Below are 25,540 nucleotides of genomic sequence, written 5' to 3'. Positions count from 1 at the left end.
CTGTGAAAGTGTTTCACTACTCTCTTTACTTCTCCCTTCTTTCATAGTCACATTTCAAAGTGAATTTTAAGATTTTTATAAACATCATTTTAAAAATCTGCATACATTCATTCCAAAATACTTGCAGTAAGCATGGTGTTTAGTCAGAGAATCTGGACTGGTATTTGACAGTTTTTCTTCACTTCTGCTGGCATTTACTAGAGTTATGGACAAAGTGTTAAACTATTGTTGCATTGATAGCGTAAAGGCCCTGGGGACGATTTCACAAAGCAATAAAATTCATTGCAAGACAAATGTTCAGTATCACCATAGTGATTTGTATTGTGACATCACACTTTACTTAGCAACTACGATTGATTTGCAATTACGATCAATATTAGATCTTTGTGAAATCGGCCCCTGGTGTTCAACAAATATATGATTTGGCCGGGAACTAGTCACAAACAATCTAAATTACATGGTCTTTTGGCCTGTGACCTATTTCTGCTTAGCAAAATTTGTCTTTGCTGAGCAACTTTATTCAAATTGGGCACAGATTGACAAAGATGTTCAAGGAGGGGAAAAAGCATGCATGACTCATTCTTGCCTTGTTGTACCCATTTAGCAGTTGGTACCCAATTTCAGAAAGCTATTAAGCAGGAAATAGTGTTCAGAAAAATCTTCTGCTAAGCAGAAATTAGCAGGGAACCTCTCACAAACAATCTTCATTAAGTGGTATTTTGGCCGTTGACCTGTTCCTGCTAAGCAAGATTTGTCTTTACCTAGTAACTTTAATACAATTGGACCCAGATGTGTACAAGATGTTCAAGGAAAAAAGAAAGCCCAGATGACTCACTCTTGCCTTCTCTGAATTCTAGGCACTTTAAAAACCTCCAGTGAACTCCCTCGTCGTCGTGTAGAATTTAAGAAATCAGAGTCAAAGGGAAGTTTGAACCTACTAGTATCATCAGTGGCCGGCAGATTTCGATCCACACACCCTTGATTATAGTACAGTCATCAGGAATAGTCTCTGAAGTACCTGGGCTAAATTTCATATAAAGTCTGAAAGAACAAAAAACTTGCTCAGCACAAAAAGTGTTGCTTAGCAGAAAAATGTTACAAGCCAGTGTAAATTTTGTCTTGTAGCTTATAGCAGCTTCCATAGCCCATTTTCATAGAACTGCTTATTTATAAGCAGACAACGTTGCTTAAAAATTGTCTGCTAAGCAAAACAAAATAGAATACCATTTGCAAATGGTTCATACGCCACAGTATTTTGGCTGATATTCGTTATTCTGACGAGCAAAATTGCCCTTGCTTATTATACCTACCTATTTTTGTTCTTAAAGCAGCTCAATGAAATTGGCCCTGGAGGTGTCTTTGGTTAATGTTTGTGTATTCAGCAATTAAAATGTTCAGTGTTGGGAAATCCTCTTTAAGCTCGTCACTTGGATCCACCCTCCATACATCTTCATCGAAACTCGTAGGCATGAAATGTCTCCACTAATTGAATGATTTCCTCTTCTTTTTTAGAAGTTCAATAAAAAACTTTAACAAGTCTTTACTGTTCTTGGCAGTACCCCTCTCATTGACAATTACAAGGTTGCATGTTTGTCAATTGCCTTAATCCTTAAACTTTACAAGGGATCGTACACAATGAGTAAATAGTGTTTTGCATGTCTTCTTCGTTACTTTAGTGACAAGTAATTGTTGTACGGAACCGGTGGGGGAATTATTGCTTTGTCATTGATTTGAATACTTGAAATGGATCACTGCTTGTGATTAATTATGGAGCACAAACAAACTTCAAACACAGCTTGGCTGTTGTTCTCAAAACTGTGCAGTGAAATAAATTAATTTAACTTTAAACAGGTGTAACGCCATTCTGAGATATGGTGGACACTCATTATGAAGGCAGTGTTGGTTTAGGTAAATCTGTTTGTATAACACCTAAAGTGACCAGCCGTCGATTTCACAAAACTCTTCCTATTAAGACTAATCTTAGGACTTGGGATGTGTCCCAACCATGCACTGTAGCATACAGACCTTAAAGATTAATCCTAAGGTAGGTCGAGTTACTCGTCCTAACTCGAGATAAGACGAGTCCTAACTCTTTGTGAAATCAACCCCAGTGTGCTTGTTTTCGGTACCTTATGGGGACTTTGGACAAAACAAAAAGGGAAAAGCAAAAGGTAATCATAGAGGTATTCTAAAGACTGAGGTGCTCCACATAGAATTTTAAGTGCAAAGAAAAGGGACAATACAAAAGAATGCTCCACATTCTGAAGATCTTGTTTCAATTCAATATCCCTTGGCCAAACTTCCAAAAGTGTTAAAAAATCCTTGGTAGAACCTTGACTCCCAGGTCCTTTTCTAATCCGCGGCTTAGGCTTTGGATTCGACTTCAGGCTCCGTCCTCTCGTCTGAAGCCCTGAGCGCGTACACAAAGCACGCGCAATTGTCAAAACTACCGCGGGGCCAAGCTAGCCTAAGCGGAATCTGGAGCTGAAGCCTGGGCCCAGTTTCATAGAGCTGCTTAGCATAAAAATTTGCTTAGCATGAAATTTCTCCCTTGATAAAAATAGGATTACCAACCAAAATTTGTACGTGATTTTCAGGTTAAGCAAACAACATCTGAATACCAGTAGCAAGCAGTATGCAACAAATGGAAATTTGGTTGGTAATCCTGTTTTTATCAAGGAAGAAATTTCATGCTAAGCAAATTTTTGTGTTTAACAGCTCTATGAAATTGGGCCCTGGTGGTTTAGAAAAAGGGCCCTAGTACAATTGATGTGACGGTTGCAGAAATTCTCACATAGTTCTGCTCTACACCAATGTTATACTCCCGCAGTCTGCATTGTTTTAGAGTTCTGAGGCACCTTTAGTCCACCTTTTATGGAACCTCCTTCAAAACATTGTGAATGTCTCAAGCTGTTGTCAGCCGGTGGGTGGATGGAGCCAAGCTTCTAGGTGGTCCAGGGGAAGGTCCTGGCCTTTCTTAGGCTTAGGGTTCCACCCCTTTGGCAATTGAGAGGATATTTCTTTATTGGAAGGCAATCTTGGCTCTCAACGTGAACTTCATCAATCAATTTGAGAAATAAAATGGGAGTCGAAAGACTTTCTAGACTTTGGGTGGAGCTGATATCTGGGAGTTGTAAAAAAAATAGCAAGTTTTTTCATTCCTTAATTGCTTTATTTTTTGTTATTCAAAATATCAAGTGACAACCACTGGTTAAATCTTTTTTTTCAAACAAAGCAATAAATCTTGTAAAATGAAATTGGAATCGGGTTTGTGCTGCTTTGATTACATTTACAACACAATTTGAGCCTTTTTCACATATCACCTTTGAATACAGCCCTGGGAATTTTTTTTTTAATTTGCACTTAAAGGAACACAATGCCTTGGATCGGTCGAGTTGGTCTATAAAAAGCATTTGTAACCGTTTGTTTAAAAATTCATATTGGTTAGAAAGATGTTTTAAAAGTAGAAAACAATGATCCACACAAATTTGCCGCGAAATTGCGTGGTTTTTCTGTTACTTTGCGAACTAACCCGTCGGCCATTTATGGGAGTCGAAAAATTGACTCCCATAAATGGCCGACCGTGTTAGTCAACGAGGTAAAAGGAAAACCGTACAATTTTGAGGCATGTTTGTGTGGATCATTATATTCTACTTTTAAAATATCTTTCTAACCATATGTATTTTATAACAACAGTTACAAACGCTTTCAAAGGAAAATTCGACCGATTCAAGGCAACGTGTTCCTTTAAAACCATTGGACACTTTCGGTAAACAGTAATGTCCAAGGCCCACACTTCGTGTATCACAACTTCTATATAAGATAACAAACCAGTGAAAATTAAGGCTCATTTGGTCATCGGAGTTGGGAGAAAATAATGGGAAAACCCACCCTTGTTTCCGCAATTTTCGCCGTGTCATGACATGTGTTTAAATTAAATCCGTAATTCTCGATATAGAGAATTGATATTGTTTTCATGTTTTCTCAAAAAGTAAAGCATTTCATGGAATAATATTTCAAGAGAAGTCTTTCACCATTACCTTCTGTAAACCCTGTAAGTAATTTGTAAATCTGTGAATCAAAAAAAATAAATCTGTACCGAAGGTGTCCAACGGCTTTAAGGACATAAATCAATTGTACACTTTTTGTTATGGATTTTCATCCTCAGCTTATAAAGTAACTGGAGGCATGGATACGTTTATGATATGATGTCAGAAAGTTATGAAATACAGATACAGGATTGTTTTTGAAAGTTAACTTAATGTACCGAAAAGTTTGTATAGAATTATATTTCCAAGTGCAAGTGCTTTGACCTCTGTGTCTATATAGATAATAGTCCAGCTGTGCTGGGGGAAACTTCCTCAAATACAAAAGTACCTGACATCCACTTAGCGTAATTAACCTCGTCAATCAATTACTTTTGACCCCCCTATTTTTCCTTTTCTTAGATGGGAGGTTACCGAATGGATGGATTGCAGCCGGACGTGCGGCGCTGGCCGTCAGTTGAGGCAGGTCTCCTGCAAGCAAACGTTGACCCAATCTCTGATCAACATGGTACCTCCAGACCGCTGTAACCCACGACTGGAGCCGGCCAGGGTGCAAGAGTGTCAACTCAAGGCCTGTACAGCGTGGAAGACAGGAGAGTGGGAAGAGGTAAGGCTGAACCATTATATGTTTTGCTCCTTCTTGTAAAAATCACTCGGTCAATGAGAGCAAGACAATTCGAGATGATGTTGTCCGGAAATGTCAAATTTCCTGATTGCTAGCCTGACTGACTACCTACTACAATCTTTTTGAGCGGTGCGTGCACATTTCTCCTCCCCTACAAAAATAGTCAGAGCTATCTTCGCCTTGAGGATCATCTGAAACGGATAAACAACCATTTCCCACATGGCTGTTTCATTTTACCAAGTCATCAGTATTGAATTCTTGCATGTTGATATGAAGTGCCTAACATTTTCCCCCAGTGAGGTATTTGGCGTGCAAGGATGAGGGGCTCCCTAATTTGACAAGTCCATTTCAAGAACGTTATGCTACATGGCTTGAATGTTGCGGGGGAAATCCATTAGACTGCTGGGCTTGCAGCTCAAAACTTATGCTAGGAATGTTTTGTCACAAGACCAGAATCAAAATGAGAAATTATCGTCCTCCTTATTCTCAATGATATTATGGTCATGTTATCAATTCTAATGTGGTCATATTGCACATTTAAACATAGTCAGGTGTTCTCCTCTTGTCGGATCCTAATAATTAAACTGTCCCAGGTTTTCATGAATATCAAAAACAATGGCTGTATGTTTTGAATTTAAGTGAACCCACCATATCAGCTCAAGAAACTTCCAGTAATAAAAAGGTATAAGATCCTAACTCGTTAAAGATGAGTTAAAAAAAATACTAAAAACTTTTCTCTTGTATACCGTACAATTTCGATGTCTAAAACCAGGGAGGACTAACCCTGGTTAACACAGTTTAGTCATATAACTATCCAGGCCTTGTACTTGTTTGAGGAAATTTCCCTTTAATTGCTTCTAATTACCCAGGAGTAAAACAGGTACTTGCTGAGGGTGGAGGATTTTATTGTGATTGATCAGCTTGATTTGCAGATGTTTAATTGGCTGCCAGGGCTGCACTAACTTGTAATCTTGAGATGGTCCAGGACTGTCTATAATGATAGGTAATTGAAATGGAGTGTACTAGGGAAGTGTAAGGGGCCCGTTCAAAAGTTTTGAATATTTTGTTTGGTCAAAAATCACATGCATGTTACTCGGCTGGGGTTCGAACCCACGACCTAGAGCAGTGTTATGACCACCTAGAGCACCTAGATTGCCTGGTAGCTAGAGGCAGTTAGAATCCTATGTTTTAGCAGCGGGTACTGCAACAATTACAGGCTTGTTACAGGATGGCAAACCTAGGCACTTTCCTTCAAGGAGGGGTTCAATCGTCAGCTAACAATTCTCCCCTCTCCCCCTAGAGTTGATAACGACCCTATACCCCCCTCCCTGATCGATCCATGCAGAGATTAGGAATGGCTGAACTCACATTACACTTTGATTCAACATTGGGTCAGAAGCAAAATCCCTTTTCTATTAGATGAGGAGTGATGTGGTTAGCGCCCTGCCGCCTCAGTGCCCCAGTATGTTTTGGCTGATGAATTATACAAGTCCGCTCAATGCCAATGTACTTGTGGACAGGATTACAACAATTTGCTTGCAAATGAGTCACAGGGTCCTGTTTGTATTTTCGGTAGCGGGGGAGTTGGAAATAAACAAGCCATCAAAACAGAGGGAATTCTTTGACAGGGAAATAATAACAATAATAATATAGTAATAAAGACTTGTAATGCGCATATTTGCACCCTGCTGCGTGTTCAAGGCGCAGTCAAACCAAAAACAAACTAAAGAAAAAAGACGCAACTGAATTAGTCCTTAAAGACCTGTGACAAAAGATAAGTTTTAAGAAGTGATTTGAATGTTGTGGTACAAAGACGATCTAAGATTAAGTGGTAGAGACTTCCAGATGCGTTGCGCAGCTGAAGAAAAAGACCTGTCACCCCATGAGTGTCGAGACTTGGGTTCAATGAGGAGAAGCATGGCACTTGATCGAAGATTCCTTGATGGAGTGTAACTTTAAAGTAGTTCTGCCATCAAAACAGCGGGAATTTTATGAAAGGGAAATGTATCGGACAAAGTGATACCTCATTGACGGTGTGTCATTATAAACAAGAATAATTAATGGCAGGAGTGGACAGGTTTGTCACTATCGATGACAAAGTGGGAAAATTGACACATCTGCTGTTGATTTTTCCCGCTCATTGTATTAGGCTGTCAAGTGTTTTTGTGGCTGCATGCAGAGGAAGTGTTTTAGTGTTTTGTTTTTTAGTCAGAGGTGTTTGCATATGTTTCAACTTTGAGTTTTGCCTTTGACTTAAAAGAGCAAAGTCATTAAGTCTCAAAGGCTTAATATTTAAACATACCATGCCTAATATTGGGGCAGGGTTATACCCCCTATCTCCAGATGTTCCCATACTTTAAAACACTATTTTCGCCTTTTGAAAAATAAGTATGATATTTTTATCTTTTTTTTTTTTTTTACTTAAGTCTGTTTTCTGATTTTGTTTGCCATTGCATAAATCTGAATTGTTTTCATTTAAAAGCCTTAGCCTATACACCATGTGTATGTAGGTCAGTCCATGTACTCAATAAAATATTCACTATTTTTTTCCAAAGACCAAATATCATGCCGCTAACAGAAGTCCCCCCCCCCCCCCCCCCCTCCCTAATAATCCTCATAAGAATTCCTAAGAATTCAAGCGCACAATGTAATGGTACCACCACGCCCCAAAGGAGCAACAAATGCAGATAACTAATCAAAACACGCATTGCTATCTTTATATTCGGACACGTTTGGTGCTTTTTCTTTTTTTCATTACAACAGACTAATGCTAAATCATTCAAACGTTTCTTGGTCTGATATTTCGTTTTCCCAAATATTGAAAATTTCAACAAAACATGGGCAACAATTGTTCTCCTTGGTTAGGGTCAAGTGAAGACTGAACTGGAAACTCAAGTCTGATTTTATAAAACAAAAATCAAAGTCAAGTTTCATAGTTCCGGATTGGGCTAAAGTAGAGACTTTGGTTTAAGTTTCTTATACTCAAAAAGTGTCCTAACTGTGTCCTGAGTAATGTAATCCAATCCGTGTGTTGAAGCAAAGTGTTTTCCTGTAAACTCTCTCAAGTTCAGCAGCGTGGCTGGGATTTGCACTTCCCAGCAATGGATTAGTGTGGGTGAGATATGATGTATACAGTGCCTATGGCAACACTAGGGACTGGACTGAAAGTCCCAAGAGAGGGCGCTACATAGGTTAGATTAGTCAAGTTGATTGGTACTATATGCCCTTGCACGCAATTGGTGGCATGGTCAGAAGCCATTCAACCTGTAGCTGCCGCCTAAGTAGGGAGACCACCAACATTAGGGATAGATGGCTTAAGTTGGTAGAGCACAAGCGCGCTTATCCAGAGGTTGCAGATTCTAATCCCATTCTAGTCAATCTTTCCTCATTCAACCCAAAAATAATGTTCAAAAATATTGACACTCCTAGTTTGGCCCAATTTCATAAAGCCTGTAAGCACAAAAACCTGCTAACCACAAGAATATTGTTTAGCTTAACAGGTTAGCAACCAATGTTCCATAATGTTTACATTTGTTTCGACTGGTGGCCCATTAATTTTGGGCTTAGCATAGAAAGTTGTTATGCAGTATTTTCTGGTAAGCAGCTTTATAAAATTATTAGCCCATTATAGATAAAAAGACCAGTGTATAGATCATTGGGTGTTGAACTAAATTAACTGATACATCAAGGTCCTAAAATTGACCCTTAGTTGTCCTTCCAGACAACAGGAGTGGGGGGGGGGGGGACGATGATTAACGTCAGACACAAGAAAAGTTGTCCTGTAATAATCCAGTCGACTTAAGGAAATCACTGGGAAATTGCATGAGGATACTTGCTGGTTAAGACGTGTCTTTGTAGGGATGTAGACCAGTTCCTCCTTGGTAAACTAAGCCAGGAACATTTGAGACAAAATATTAAAGGCACTGAACATGTTTTGTAATTACTCCAAAAAAAATATTAGCATAAAAACTTACTTGGTAATGAGCAAAGGAGAGCTGTTGATAGTATGAACAATGTGAGAAACGACTCTCTCTGAAATAATATAGTTTTTGAGAAAGAGGTAATTGCTCATAATGATTTTCTTTTTTTTTTTGATTCTGAAACAAAAACTTTGAGACTGAAGCCTTTCTCAGGAATCTGAAAGCACACAAATTTGTGCAACAAGGGTGTTTTTCCTTTCACTTTTTTCCTTCAACTTCAACGACCAATTGAGCCAAAATGTTCACAGGTTTGTTAATATATGCATGTTGGGATGACAATTAACCCCCAAAAAACCAAACCTCTGATGGCACTTTTATTATATATCAACCTTTTCTGCCAGGTTGACGAAAAATCATCATATTTCAAGTATTTTCAAACTGTTTATGGAGTGCCTTGTCAAGGCTGTGTCGTGATGATTTTGTTTTTCCTTCATGAGAAAGTTGTTGTTTAGTGAGGCAGAAGTTTTTTTTAAGTGTTTCGATGTAATCTTGATCCAATTGAGTCATAAATAAAACGAGGTCTTCATTCAGTCGTCTAAGAACGAGAAATCCTTAAAGAGTGCAAAAGCAAAAACACAAAAACTCTTGAAAAGGCATTTATGTTTTTGTTGTAGGAAGCAGTTATTTTGGGTAATTTAGTAATTTTCAACACAATTTTTTTTGTTCACCATAGTTTCCCCCTTTGCTGTGCCACTTCCTCAATGAATTTCAAGGGCTGGCTTTTGCATCATGCCAAAGAGAACATTTGTTGTCATAGTGTCTAAAACAAACGTTGTGACCGGCTGCTGTTATTATTATTTTTTTTCAAAACAGGAAGCGAGACTTGTTCCCCCTGGTGGCCATTCATGTTGACCATGATACTGTCCCCTGTGGTTCTGAAGCTGTCAGTCATCACTACTTCATGTTTCAGTGAAGTTATTCATCATACCTTTTCATGATGTTCCCTTGTGATAGACGGCAGTGGGAAATTGTTTCATGAGGGTCTATTAAATGCCATACTACAGATCACAAGTTGTAATCATTGGTAAACAAGTCTCACACACTCACTCAGGCAACCCAAGTTGTCGCGTTGCCGCGTGTTTGAGTTGGGCTCTATGTCTGACACCCCACACAACTCTATCCTGCATACAGCTGATTAGCTCCTCCTTGTTGACTACTCCTGCATCCTCGACAAGTCTGGCATCCATGTTCCCCACCCAAAAAAAAATTTAAAAATAAATAAATGAACAAAATATAAAATAGGAGTGAGAAGTCGAGAAAACAATCTTCATCCATCAATCATTACTTTTGAAGTTTCCCTTAAAAGGAAAAGTATTACCCATAGGGTTATTGCAGTAGGTGGTCAGGGTCAGGGTGCACAGCAGTTAAATAAATGGCTGGGCCAGTGAAATAAAATAAATATTTGGGTGAGGCAATGAAATAATAATTAACAATGTTCAGGGTTTTTAAGGCGTTTTTTTATTATTTTTTATTTCTCTCCCTTTTTTTTCTTTTTTCCTTTTTTTTTTTATGGGGGGGGGGGGTTGCCTGGGGGTTTTTTTGCCTCCACTATGGACTGAATGGGCCAGCGGGTGCCAAGTGACCAGAGCGGGGGCTTCCCCCCGCTCTGGTCACTTGGCACCCGCTGGCCCATTCAGTCCATAGTGGAGGCAAATAACCAGTCAGTTTATGGCCGATTTCATGGGGATTCCCCTGAGTTTATGGCCGATTTCATGGGGATTCCCCTGATTACGTGAAGTACAGGCACAAAGGAAAGGTCAAAGCTCAAGGGCAAAGCTAGATGTTAAAAAGGCGTCAGATGCACATATATACTACGTCTTGCTAATGCACATTGTACTACACACAAAGGGAAGGTCAAAGTCAATGCACATAAGTAAATAAACCTCTGACTCCCACTCAGTAAATTGAATCATGCGAACTCACATTTAGCAACCTGTGTGCAAAATTTTTTTCAGAAGTTATGAATACTCAAAAGCTGAAAACAATATTTTTCAGGAATGCTTCAAAGCAGGGTATGTTTTAGTTTTTAGAGACATTACCAAAGATCTGATGACTCCTGTGTTAAGCAGATGAATTCCATTATCTTATTTCTAATAAGTTACAGAATGGAAATTAAAAAAAATGGTAGTGTCCTTGGATGAGGCATCACATCGTAAGCCCCCCCCCCCCCCAAGGGAGCCCTTTCAACCCCTCAAGAAACGAAACGTCAGTCATGTGTTTTGAAGAAGATCAGACTGAATGTTTTTTGGGGGTTTTGTCAAACCTTTTTTCAGACTCCTTCAGGAGCTAGCGCTACAAATTTCCCGACATAGTTTTATACACGAAAAATGTTGTGAAAGAGTGTTTGTTGTTGTAGTAATTGAATTAGTGTAGTGCCAACGTCGTCTGCTCTATATTCTGACACCCCTATGTTTCAACAGCCCTATTTTTAGAAAATCTCATATGTTTACATGCTAGGGTTTAGGGTTAATAGTAGTAGTTAATAGATTTTTGCTTAAATTTCAGAGAAAACATGTCGAACTTATTTCCCCCTCATTCTCATCAAAACATGAGACTGTCTTTTAGATTGATGTTTTCAGACCCTTGTTAATAGTGGTTTTGTCAACATTGATACATATATATGACGTCACAGACATATACATGTCCTTCCAGACAACGGGAGTGGGGGGGATCATGATCAACGTCAGATCGAGAAAAATTGTTCTGTTATAATCCAAAGGACTTAAGGAAATCACTGGGAAATTGCATGAGGATACCTGCTGGTTAAGACGTGTCTTTGTAGGGATGTAGACCAGTTCCTCCTTGGTAAACTAAGCCAGGAACATTTGAGACAAAATATTAAAGGCTCTGAACATGTTTGGTAATTACTCCAAAATAATATTAGCATAAAAACTTACTTGGTAACGAGCGAAGGAGAGCTTCAAACATTGTGAGTAATTACTCCCTCTAAAGTAACATAGTTTTTGAGAACAGAGGTGATTTCTTATAATCAAATATTTGTGAATCTGAAAGCGAACAAATTTGTGAAACAAGGGTGTTTTATCTTTCACTTTTTTCTTGTAACTTAAACGACCAATTGAGCTAAAATTTTCACAGATTTGTTAATTTACGCATGTTGGGATACACCAAGTGAGAATACTGGTCTTTGGCAATTAACCCCCCCAAAAAACCAAACCTCTGGAGGCAGTTTTATTATATATCAACCTTTTCTGCCAGGTTGACGAAAAATCATCATATTTCAAGTCTTTTCAAACTGTTTATGGAGTGCCTTGTCAAGGCTGTGTCGTGATGATTTTGTTTTTCCTTCGTGAGAAAGTTGTTGTTCAGTGAGGCAGTCATAAATAGATTGAGGTCTTCATTCAGTCAGTCTAAGAACGAGAAATCCTTATAGAGTGCACACAGAATAATATTATATTGGTGCAATTACCTTTCGAGTCAACAATTTGGTTTTACTTAGCAGACTCTATTGGGGTGATGTTCTACACCACGCCCCCCCCCCCCCCCAAAAAAAAAAAAAAAAACAACTCTTGAAAAGGCATTAATGGGTTTTGTAGGAAGCAGTTATTTGGGGTAATTTTGTAATTTTCAACACTATTTCTTTTTGTTCACCATAGTTTCCCCCTTTGCTGTGCCACTTCCACAATGAATTTCAAGGGCTGGCTTTTGGATCATGCCAAAGAGAACATTTGTTGTCATAGTGTCTAAAACAAACTTGTGACCGGGTTGCTGTTATTATTATTTTTTTCAAAACAGGAACCGAGACTTGTTCCCCCTGGTGGACGTTCATGTTGACCATGATACTGTCCCCTGTGGTTCTGAAGCTGTCAGTCATCACTACTTCATGTTTCAGTGAAGTTATTCATCATACCTTGTCATGATGTTCCCTTGTGATAGACGGCAGTGGGAAGTTGCTTCATGAGGGTCTATTAAATGCCATACTACAGATCACAAGTTGTAATCATTGGTAAACAAGTCTCACTCACTCACTCAGTCGACCCAAGTTGTCGCGTTGCCGCATTGCCGCATGTTTGAGTTGGGCTCTATGTCTGACACGCCACACAACTCTATCCTGCATACAGTTGATTAGCTCCTCCTTGTTGACTACTCCTGCATCCTCGACAAGTCTGGCATTCATGTTCCCCACCCAAAAAATAAAAATAAATAAATAAATGAAAAAAATCTAAAATAAAAAGTAGGAAGTCGAGAAACTTTTGAAGTTTCCCTTATAAGGAAAAGTATTACCAATAGGGTTATTGCAGTAGGTGGTCAGGTTCAGGGTGCACAGCAGTTAAATAAATGGCTGGGCCAGTGAAATAAAATAAATATTTGGGTGAGGCAATGAAATAATAATTTACAGTGTTCAGGGTTTTTAAGGCGTGCTTGAAGATTTTTTTTAAATGTTTTTTGAGGGTTTTTTTCTTTTCTTTTTTCATTTTTTTCTTTTTTTTTCTCTCCTTTTTTTTTTTGTCTTTTTTTTTTTTTTTTGGGGGGGGGGGGTTTGCCTGGGTTTTTTTGCCTCCACTATGGACTGAATGGGCCAGCGGGTGCCAAGTGACCAGGGCGGGGGCTTCGCCCCCGCCCTGGTCACTTAATGGCACGCGCTGGCCCATTCAGTCCATAGTGGAGGCAAATAACCAGTCAGTTTATGGCTGATTTCATGGGGATTCCCCTGATTTCATGGGGATTCCCCTGATTACATGAAGTACAGGCACAAAGGAAAGGTCAAAGCTCAAGGGCAAAGCTAGATGTTAAAAAGGCGTCAGATGCACATATATACTACGTCTTGCTAATGCACATTGTACTACACACAAAGGGAAGGTCAAAGTCAATGCACATAAGTAAATAAACCTTTAACTCCCACTCAGTAAATTGGATCATGCGAACTCACATTTAGCAACCTGTGTGCAAAAAATGTTTTCAGAAGTGATGAATACTCAAAAGCCGAAGACAATATAAGCAGGGTATGTTTTAGTTTTTAGAGTCATTACCAAAGATTTGATGACTCTTGTGTTAAGCAGATGAATTCCATTATCTTATTTCTAATATCAGGACCATTTTGTTTCTAATATCATGAGCACAAAAGACGAGGGAGCCCCGTAGAAAAGAGTGGAATCTGAGAAACATACCAGGTGTCTTAAAGCCATTGGACAATTTCGGTAAACAGTATTGTCCAAAGGCCCACACTTCGTGTATCACAACTTATATATAAAACAACAAACCTGTGAAAATTTAGGCTCAATCGGTCAACAGAGTCGGGAGAAAATAACGGAGAACCCACCTTTGTTTCCGCACGTTTCGCCGTGTCATGACATGTGTTTAAAATAAATCCGTAATTCTCGTTATCAAGAATTGAGTAAAGGGTTTCATTGAATAATATTTCGAGAGAAGTCTTTCACCATTACCTTCTGTAAACCCTGTAAGTTATTTGTAAATCTGTGAACTTTTTTTTTTTTTTTTTTTTCAGAAAGTGTATAATGAACGGAAATTTTTAAAAATTGTAGTGTCCTGGGATGAGGCATTACATCGTAAGCCCCCCGAGGGAGCCCTTTCAACCCCTCAAGAAACGAAACGTCAGTCATGTGTTTTGAAGAAGACCAGACTGAATGTTTTTTGGGGGGGATTTTGTCAAACATTATTTCAGACTCCTTCAGGAGCTAGCGCTACAAATTTCCCGGCGTAGTATTATTAGTTATTGAATTAGTGTAGTGCTATCGTCGATTGCTCTATATTCTGACACCCCTATATTTCAACAGCCCTATTTTCAGAAAATCTCATATGTTTACATGCTAGGGTTTAGGGTTAATAATAATAATTAATAGATTTTTGCTTAAATTTCAGAGAAAACATGTCAACTTATTTCCCCCTCACTCTCATCAAAACATGAGACTGTCTTTTATATTGATGTTTTCAGACCCTTGTTAATAGTGGTTTTGTCAACATTGATATATGAATGATGTGACTTTTGATTATATTTTGTTCAATTCAATCATGTCTGGACTTCCATTTTAGTTGGACAACGGAGTTTTAATCATCTACCTAAAACCTCAGGTGGTCTTTATTTTGTCAAATTTAAATTATTTGGTGTTAATTTTAGATGGATATCATGGCTGTGATTTGTGTTGATGTGATAGATTGAATGTTACTTCAAGGCGTATTCTGAGCCAAAACTTGCCCCGAAACGATGCACAAAGTATGAAAATTGTTCCTTCCTTCTTGGTGTTAAGCAACAAGAAATTATGGGGGGGGGGGAACTGTTCACCCCTAAATATTGAAAATATGTGTCTTGAAAAGGAAATCGTTTAAAAAAAAGGTGCAATTAAGAAATGCAGACAAGTAAAGTAGCAAAAGTGTTCCTTTGTGAAGAAACGTGACTTGAAATGGGAAGGGATAGTTTACCCTGACTGGTAAACATGTGTCTGTCCACTTCAGAAGATTTTGTTTTAATAAAGTTCCTTTTTTACTTCTTGTGCTTTACATTAGTGCCTGATCATTGGGCCAATAATCTTTCTCAGCTCCCTGAGAGTATACAGCCCTCACTGCTGTGGCACTCGGGGAAGGCTTATCCATACACAATATTAACCTTTTTCTAACCTCTACCCTTGCAAGTACCTATTTATACCTCTGGGTGAAGAGAAACAATTATAGTAAAGTATCTTGCTCAAGGACACAAGTGTCATGATCCCGATTCAAACCCACACTCCGATGACTTGAATTCAATGCTCTAAACCCCTCGGCCATAGACCTTTTCGCAAATGCCCACTGCGCAAGCGCTAACTGTTGAATAAGGTGCATGCTTGTCTAGCTAGCAATCAAATTTGATCTCTAGCTAGACCAGCATGCACCTCATTCCACCCCTAAAGCGTGCGTACTGAGTATTTGTGATAAGGTTAATGACATTCTCTCTGCAGTATCTTTAAATCGCGTGACAAACAACCATAGTGTCAATTTTACCACCCCGGTATCAAACTCCTTCTTCCTGAATTTTGAGAAGCAACAAGAATGGGAAGGGGACGGGACAAATCACTCCTTCTGAAAAAAAAATTAAACTTGAATGTTCTCACAAAATAATTGTGAGGCAGCGTGGATATAATATGTCAAAAACGATTTAAGTTCTACATCAACAGGATATTTGGTGGGGGAAGGGGGTTACAGTTTCACTCCTACTGATGTGTCAGTCAATTATAGAGAATCCGGAAAAATTTCAACATTTTGAATTTTTCACTTAAATTGTGATGTAATTAGAGATAAGCTCAGCAAATCAAAAGTGTTCCTCACGTGTAAATCAACTTGTAGGAACTGTTGAACACTGCAGATAAGATCTACAACCAGTTACAAGGAACTTTATAACTGGTTATGCTGTTTCAATAAGTGTCATCAGTTAATGCTGAACCTTACAAATAATTTATTCTTGCATATGTCTAGACCTTTTTTGTTGTATGAAAGGAGCGGGACTTTCTGACTTCTGATGACAACTGGAGCAAGCACTTTGCCCGACTTTCAGGGCCAATTTCATAGAGCTGCTTAACGGCAGATTGTGTGATTATACGCCACGGGGTCCCATTCTATAGCGCTGCTAACCATAAGCACAAGGCTTATGAAAGTAAATGATGTCACAATGCAAAACCATGGTAAGCGTGCAAGCTGGCCGTCTTATTTTCTTGCTAACCTGTCAAATATGCTTACGTTCAAGCAAATTTTTCTGCTAAAAATAGCGTGAACATTTGCTTACAATTGAGCAGTGCTATAAAATTGGGCTCAGAACGGAACATCTACTGATATTCTGGTCTTTTTCAAGGAGCAATATGGGCAGTTTTAGGGCGATATAAAGCATGTGTGGGTGTGGTGACATAGTAGGAGAGGGGAGTGAAATCTCCCGTGATCCCTTCCTATTATAACCTGCCTATTGTAAAGTTGGTACCCTCTACTCAGGAAGACAAACATTTCCGTTGATGTTCTGAATGGTCGGCTTGTGGGGGATGGATTGATAACTTTTACAGATTTGTTGTACTTTATAATCACTTGTTCAATGTTTTGCAGGTTTTCTTTCTTTCTTTCTTTTTTTTTTTTTGGGGGGGGGGGGGAGGTGGGAGGGGGCAGTTTGTTTCATTTGAAAGACACTTTTCTGCATACACATAAAATAAACTTGAAATAGGAGGAGTGTATTTTGGAGAAGGGGTAAGGGTGGAGGTGGGATAGTTTCACCCAAATAACTCTTCTACATCCACATAATTAATTAAGTCGATGGGAGTCCGAGTGGGGGGGATTGGGGAGCAACACCAGAATTATCCATTAGTTTCCGCCAGGTAATTTAACATGTGTCATATTCTCACCCCCACCCCCCTCTTCTACTCCTTGATAATAATGCAGTCTAAGCTCATCTAATCCATGTGGTATATCAGAGTACCAAAAGTGTGACCGTGACACCAATACTCGTGGATGACACTGCCCCCCACGGTTAATCAGGGGTTGATTGGTATGTCCCCCTCCTGCTGTATCAGATGATTGTCGGTTGGGTCCTGGCATGGAGCTGCGGTCCTGGTAGTGATAGATAAGGGGTCTCGCCATTAATTGATCCTCAATTTATAATCCAATAAGAATAGGAGGATCATAAGAGGCGTTGAGAGACATTCTTAGAGTACTTTATGGGCGTGCCTTGTCACAATTAAAGGGATGTTCGGTAATCACTCTTAAAATTAATGGCCGTAAAAACTGTTGGTTTGAAGCCTACAACAGCTTTGGATAGTGTCAAGCATTTTAAGAAAAATTTCAATTCAAAGAAATGCGGTTAAGTAAAAAAAACATCAGTTGTTATGTTTGTTTATAGTGAGCATAAATGTTTATGATATTTTTGCTTAATAAAGCAACTCTATGATAATGGGCTTTGTTACCCCGGCTGTGTTAGTTACTTTCACCCCACTTATCCTTACTAAACCCACTAACCTCTAAATCTTCCAAAATCCTTCAATGGTTTTCGTGGATTTGATGGATTCAACAGTTGGGTCAGGATGCATAGAAAAAGGTTATTAAACTCTTATCAACATTTTGAGAGCTTACTTTGAGTGCCTACTTTGAGTGGCGTATTTTGATTTGACTTTGGAGACAGCTCTTGGCTATAAATTCTTAAAGGAAGTTATAGTTAAGGAGATTTAAGAGTCTTTGTAGGGACTAACAGTGTCTGCCCCATTTAAATTGAAGTTCATTTAACTGCTGAACAAGAGTTCATTTTTATGTTTTATTTATTTATTTATTTATTTTTTATTTAATTTTTTTATTTTATTTGGGGGGGGGGGGCTTTTGTGAGTCTGGTGTGGCTATTGAGTTGAAACTCAATGATATCCAAAGACAGATTAGATATATAAAATAATTTTTAAAAACTGTCCTCGCAGCACAAAGGTTTTTTACAAATTTTACATTTTTAAAAATACTACAAATAGAAGTTAAATAAGTGGTTGAATCTGACACTACAAATTGCTTCAAAATTTTTACATTTCAAACATTGCTAATTGAAATTAACAATTAGACGGAATAGGCCACTTTTTCATATTTTAATAATAAGTTCAAAACAGGAAAAGAAGAGAGAGAGAGACAGTGGAGGGGGGCTAGGGGCACATCCTTTCTGGGGAGCGATTCTTTCTAGGGATGGGGTACAAGGGCGCTTTTCTCTGCATCTCAATCAGCGCCCTTTTGTTTTCAGTCACAGAAGAAGAGACAGCTAGTGTGACACGTTGATTTCAAAAAATATTTTCCCACTAAGAAGTTGTTCCCTGTGGTTATGAACATTGTTTTAGGTGAGGGTATATATAGGCTATGTATACTATGAGGTTATATACATGTGTCATTGATTGTCCTTACTCCAACTGAAACGGCTCCCTCTGAAGTAACATAGTTTTTGAGAAAGAGGTAATTTAACTCACAAAAGCGCAAAATTTGTGCAACAAGGGTGTTTTTTCTTTCATTATTCTCTCGCAACTTTGATGACCAATTGTGTCAAAATTTCCACAGATTTGTTTATTTTATGCTTATGTTGGGACACACCAAGTGAGGATACTGGTCTTTGACAATTACCAAACAGGTTCAGTGCCTCTAAGGCAGTTCTAAAAAAAATTGCTACTTAAATTATGGAGTTTTACCTTTGACCCAAATTTGAATAAGTTATTTATTGGTAGGGAATATTCCTCATAAAGTTGATCAGTAAGCGACAATCAAACATGGGAACCAGTTAAATTCAATGTACCTGCTATGGAATATTGATTGGTAACCTCTGTTTAGTCTGCCAAGCAAAACTTATCTGTTAACCACTTTGCGAGGTCCATTGCAGGAATAGTCTTCCTGCTACCGAAACATGTCCTTCCGACCGGTAGCAGCTGTCATGTTTAATTTCTGTGAAACATTAGTGTCATTATCGTAGGCTTGGCATTTGTCCAAAGTAAAAACATGCAATGGTAAAGGGCTGATATTTTTAGGCACATGCTATGAGCTACATGAATGATCGATGAAGGCAACATCAATTTCCGATCAGTTTTTCCAATCATCAAAAAGATTCATCAAGTGATTTATACAACCCGGAGTTGTTTTCTGTAAAGTTGTTGAAAAGTCTCAGGTTGGAAATTGTTTTAAAAGGTGTTGAACTTTCTTGGGTTCACTATTCTTTATGGTTTCCGATGTTACAGTAAAGTGCAGAAGAGTAAAGTGCCTGACGATTTGACCTGAGACATGTTCTGAAAGAAAAGACTTTGGACTTTTAAATCTGGCCACTGTGACTGGAGATTAGTACTTGTGACTCCAAAAGATAAGATTAGCATTACAGGGCACTGGATTAAAGGCATTACAAAAATTCTGCCTCATTTGGTCATCGAAGTTGCAAGAGAATAATGAATAAAAATTCACCCTTGTTGCACAACAAAAGGATTTAGACCTGAAGTCTTTTAAAGTTTGAGTGAGAAATAACCTCTTTGTCAAAAGCTACGTTACTTCAGATGGAGCTGTTTTTCACAATGTTTTATACTATCAAAACTGCCTTTAAAATCTGAGTTAAAAGTTCAGCTTTGGTGTCCTTGAGCAAGACACTTGTCAAATTGCTTCTATTTACAGGGGAGTGAGATGGAAACACCAAGGGCAGAGGCAGTTAATTATGATTGATGCATGGTAGCTTATTGGTTAAAGACAGTCTTCTCACTTGGTGTATCTCAACATATGCATTAAATAACAAACCTGTTAAAATTTGAGCTCAATTGGTCGTCAAATTTGCGAGAGAATAATGAAAGAAAAAACACCCTTGTCACACGAAGTTGTGTGCTTTCAGATGCTTGATTTCGAGACCTTAAATTCTAAATCAAAGGTCTCGAAAACAAATTCGTGGAAAATTACTTCTTTCTTGAAAACTACATCACTTCAGAGGGAGCCGTCGCTCACAATGTTTTATACTATCAACCTCTCCCCATTACTCGTTACCAAGTAAGGTTTGATGCTAATAATTATTTTGAGTAATTACCAATAGTATCCACTGCCTTTAAGAGTGCAGCTTATTCTTAAAGGCACTGGAAACTCATTGGTTATTGCTCAAAATAATTGTTAGCAAAACATTTTACTTAGGAACCAGACATTGTACTTGCTCTAATACATCCCTTAATATAGCCTATTCTGATTACCCTACTTGCAGTATGTATACAAAATATATATTTATATAAAAATTTACCCTAAGGCTTATAAATAAGATTATTCTACATTTATAGTTTTCCTCATAAAGAGAACATTCTTGGAAGAACAAACAATCTTAAAGGCAGTGGACACTATTGGTAATTACTCAAAATAATTATTAGCATAAAACCTTTCTTGGTGACGTGTATTTGGGAGAGGTTGATGGTATAAAACATTGTGAGAAACGGCTCCCTCTAAAGTGCCATAGTTTTCGAGAAAGAAGTAATTTTCCACGAATTTGATTTCGAGACCTCAGATTTAGAACTTGAGGTCTCGAAATCAACCATCTAAACGCACACAACTTTGTGTGACAAGGATGTTTTTTTCTTTCATTATTATCTCGCAAGTTCGATGACCGATTGAGCTCAAATTTTCACAGGTTTGTTCTTTTATGCATATACAGCAAGTGAGAAGACGGGTCTTTGACAATTACCAATAGTGTCCACTGCCTTTAACTGCTCGTATTTTTTCCTCACATTTTTCCTTTTTCAACAACATTGGGTTTCATGCCTCCAGCATACTATCTATCAGACTTCCGGATCTCAACCATCTATAATCCACTTGTCACATCGTAGGTATTTCTTATACAAATAAGGAAAATATTTCCTCAATTTTTCCCCATTTTCCCTCTGATTTCTTCACAGAAATAAAAAAGTTTGATTACTGCACAAGTTCACTACATTTATATTTGCTCTTGTAACATTTTGTTTTAATTTTTTAGTTAAAAAAAAGACATTCTTAGACTCCGTCCAAACTCTTTTTGAATTTGTTTTGAAGGCTAATATTTGTTCTGGGGACCATACTGCTAAATACTTAATTTTTGGGACAACTCTTTGTAAAGGTAAAATCAATCATCTGATTAAAGCTGTCACATCATTAGGTTTAACTTTGACAATGTCACTTCATATCGATAAATCTAACTGTTTACATAGTTATCAATAAAAACATTTTTTTAAGTTTGAAATCAACATTATAGTTTGAAGAGTGCACAGTCCTGAATCTTCCAAAATCACTTGGCTTTGGATTTTGGAGAATCTGGGAAGGTAGGGCCATTACAGTTTGTTGATGTGTTTTCACGAAAGGACAACGTCAGCCAAAGTCTTGTTGGCTCATACTGATTGGTACTTCCTATGGATGTAATTTTACTTTGATTTCTCTTTATGCGGTCAAAGCCTAGGGCCACAAACATCAGGACAGATGTCATAACTGGAATAGACTTAAAACTATAGATCGGAACAGACTTTGATCCTGTACTTTGTCTGTAACCAACTATGACTTGGGGTAATCAGATTGACATAATTTCTCTGTAATAGATGTTAATTTTGCATCGGGGATAAAGAATATTAATTTTGTTTTTTTACCCATACACCGATGTGTGTTAGCACTGTATACTCAGTACTTTCCCGAGTCCTGTGAAAAAAATATCACAGGCATGTTACTCGGGTGGGATTCGAACCCACGACCCTTGCAATTCTAGAGCTGTGTCTTACCAACTAGACTACCGAGGTTGCTCGGCAGCTAGAGGCAGTTCGAATCCTATAATTTCTCTGGCGAATAGGAACTCAAATTAACTTGAATCTATAGATCAGAACAGACTTTCTTAATTTGTAATTTATACAATTGATACACCTGGACTATGTCTTTAATCAATTATGACTTGGGATCATATCCTAACCCCCCCCCCCCCAACCCCTGGGGAACCAATGTCTAGAAGCTTATCAAACATTGTTGGGGGAATCTGGATCCCCTCAGGGAAAATTTCAGGCTTGGAAAGTCAGTCCAATTTCATGTTCCCCCTCCTGGCTGCTGGTGTCTGGATATATGGGAAATAACAGGGTTAACGGAGCAATGGTCTATATCCATGTTGAATCCCTTCTTGAATGGTTCCAGGTTTGTGGCTGGTTATAACTGGTAGTCTGTACCTAGAGGCAATGCCAACCTGCCTTGCTGCCAGGAAGTCAATGTGACTTTGATTAGGAATGTTGCTATAAAACACAAATCTAATTTCTTAGCCATGCTTAGGTCTATGCCTTTGAGTATTGAGCTTACGGGCCCCAAATGTTACATGTTTTACAGGGTGCTGCTAAGCGCAGAATGCTGTGGTAAGCAGCGCTATAATATTGGAACCTGATCCCAATTTAATAAAGCGAGTTATTTAGAAGAAATTTATTCTTGGTAAATGTGACTGCTGAGCAAAAATTAGCAGCGAACCAGTCACAAATTATATAGATGAAGTGGTATTTTGGCTGGTACTCTTTGTCTGCTAATAAGCAAGATTTTTCTGTGCTAAGCATTTTCTGGGTGCTGAACAGTTTATGAAATTGGGCAATGGTTTAAACTTAAATTCAAGATAACTGGCATACAAAACAATATATTGACTGAATATTAAACAAGCAACTTGAGGGAGTTTTTTTTATTTTTTTATTTTTTTATTTTTTTTTATACTAATTGCCGATTTGGAGGAATAGTGCACTTGTTTTGATTCATCAGCTCAGGCTTGCTTGTGTTTCTTGATTGAGACATTGAGCAAATCTGTGCTGATATATTTTCCGACACTGGGGTTGCATTTGTCCGACCCAATCAAAGCTCTTCGCTGATGAAGACAAATCCTTCCTTCCAAACTTTGTAGTTTGTATACAAAATAATGATATCAAAACACCATCTGGCATTGACATTCACTGGGATTGAATTCAAACTAAATCAACAGTTTAATGCATTTGGGCATTTGTCTGATCCTTTTGATTTTTTAATAATTCTAGTTACAGTTGATCTTGTTTGAACATCATCAGATTATAAGCTTTCTAAAAAATTGGCCTTGCATTTTTTAGTGCACTGAGTATGCATCTCAATGGATAGAGTTAAGTAAATGGAGCTGGTATACAGCAATAATTGTTTGCCTTGGCCTTGTTCACGGTTGGTGGTTAGTTTGAAAGTGAGGCAGTCATAGTTTCTCCCCCCCCCCCCACCCCTCTGTAAACACACCCTCCCCTCGTTTCCCCGCCCCCTACTCAATGTTGTGAATAACACCAGCTGGAGTGCAGACCACGCAATGAGAGACAACATTAAACAGGGGCGGGGCCCACCGAGATAAGGCAAGGATAGTTTTTCTCTGACAGTTTACTCGGTAAGCAAGAAAATTTTCAAATTGAACTAGGCTTTTACACATTCTTCAACAAAGACTTATAAGTTCCTCAGTTTCTCTTTGAAACAAAAGTTGTTGTCATAAGAAATATTTTTGAGAAAATAGAATCAGCTGTTGCAAACAACTTACCAACCAAATGGACCGAGGGTATAAGAAATATTTTTGAACAAATGAAGTCGGTGATTTGGGATAAAATTACCCACAAACATGCCAGCTTTCGGTTTGGAATTAGCAAAAATATAGAGTGTTCTGAGTAGATACACATTCATTCACCAGATGGTCCATTCAGCCCATGACATATTCCACTACCTATAGAATTTTTTTTTAGATATTTCAAATATCTTCATATCATCATTTCTTGCGTATACACAAGGGAAAATCAAGAGATATTCCGGTGACACAGGCTGAACCCTAGAATCATAACCAGTGATGCGCCAGAAACATACCGTGGGTGTGCCGTTTCTTAGTGGTGGGTTCGGTTGATAAGTATCGTTGGCAGAAAACAACCAAAATTTGTCAGAGGAAGTTTTCCATCAGGATGAGGATTGGATTTCTTCAGGGTGTTTTCAGAGGATGGTGTACACCAACAGCTTCAAGAAGACTACATTCAGACTGTCAAGGTTTTCAAGAGAAATAACATGAACATAATTTGTGACAATTTTTGATCTCCTGTTTTTCAGAAAACAAGCTCCTCCCAACATTACCCACACTTTTTCTGATGGATTTCTACATCTCTCTGTTAGCTTGTTTTCACTTGACTGCTTTTGTTGGGTTGCGGTGTATATATAGCCTTCGAGAAAGACTCTGCTAAGGTTGGAAACACAAAGCCATTTACTACTACTTGCTTTTAACCTCCACCTGGGATAAGAAACTTCAGACTAGTATCTGAATTCATTTTGGTTTTAATGTCTGCGTGACAAAAAAACACAGCTGTAATTATCTTCAGATGGAAAGAAATCAAACTCTTATCACAAAAAAAACTTTTCCAATCAATCACATTCGTACCTCTCCAACAGAATTAAGGATCGGAGATAAGTGATTGAGCATCAGTGCTTTTAAAAACACATTAAGAGCACAGTTCCTGCCGATTAATTTTACGGAGCGAGGCACAGAGAGAGTAAAAAGTTGTTGTTCGACAATCAAATGTTGGAAGGAACTTTTGATGGCCCACTTTGAACATTTGTTTTTTGTTTAGTATTTATCTTGAGCTAATTTGACTCCACATCCGAGTGTGTTTCTGTTTATAGACACGGTGCCAGGTTTTGACCCACCAAGTTGTTTGTCGCTCCTCTCTTGTTTTGCTACCTGTCTATTTTAGACACATCTCGTTCCCCCAACTCTAGATCGACTTATACTTTCCTCTAACCCCCCCCCCTTTTGAGGAGCATGTATTCCTGGATAAGAATTAATGCCTTCCTTGGTTAATCAAATGTGACTTGTGATCATACGTGCCTAACCTATTGTTTCCTTTACTCCAACCCTTACTACGTGACTGGGGGGGAGCGGGGAGAAAAAAAGTTTTGTCAAGTTTATCGTTAACTATACTTGTCGAAAATAACGGAGTGAGTCTAGACTCTGGATTTTCAATTCATGGCGAGGATTTCCTAATCTCAAAACGTCATTATAAAACTCAACATCTGTTATTGTGGAACTGGTAAACATTTCAAAGTACTTTAGAAGTAATGGTTGTAGTCTATAAAAAGAAACGTCAAGTTGCTACCTAGGATTAGTCCGGAGACTTTTAAAAGAAGAAAAAAACATCTTAAAAGATGTTTTTTTCTTTTATGAAAAATCTATTATATTCTTTTATGTGGTAGTTTAAAGGGGTCCTGTTACTTTTTGTATGACACAAAACACAAAACTATACAGATTTACATGAGCTTTACAGGGTTTAAAGATAATGATGGTAGAAAGCCTCCCTTACCATAATATACTACTTGCTGAGGTGCTGTGGTTTTCGAGAAATGAGTAAAATCGTTCAACAAAAACTAGTCCAGCATGTAAAACGGATTTATGCAACTCTCCTGAAAACATTGTTCTGTGATTTTTA

At 38.2% G+C, this 25,540-nt stretch overlaps 1 protein-coding gene across 3 annotated transcripts in view; it reads left to right on the top strand.

Moving 5' to 3' along the window:
• The window catches only part of LOC139941368 (thrombospondin type-1 domain-containing protein 4-like), a 149,974-nt gene that overhangs the window by 117,221 nt on the left and 7,213 nt on the right, over positions 1–25,540 (top strand). For all 3 annotated transcript variants that reach the window (XM_071937829.1, XM_071937828.1, XM_071937830.1), the window contains one exon: positions 4,449–4,653. In XM_071937829.1, coding sequence (XP_071793930.1) covers positions 4,449–4,653 — 205 coding nt within the window. The remainder of the gene's footprint in view (positions 1–4,448; positions 4,654–25,540) is intronic.

Source organism: Asterias amurensis, chromosome 9, assembly GCF_032118995.1.
Source record: "Asterias amurensis chromosome 9, ASM3211899v1".
Lineage (NCBI taxonomy): Eukaryota > Metazoa > Echinodermata > Asteroidea > Forcipulatida > Asteriidae > Asterias > Asterias amurensis.
Note: the sequence above shows the minus strand (reverse complement) of the source record. Positions and strands in the feature narration are given on the sequence as shown.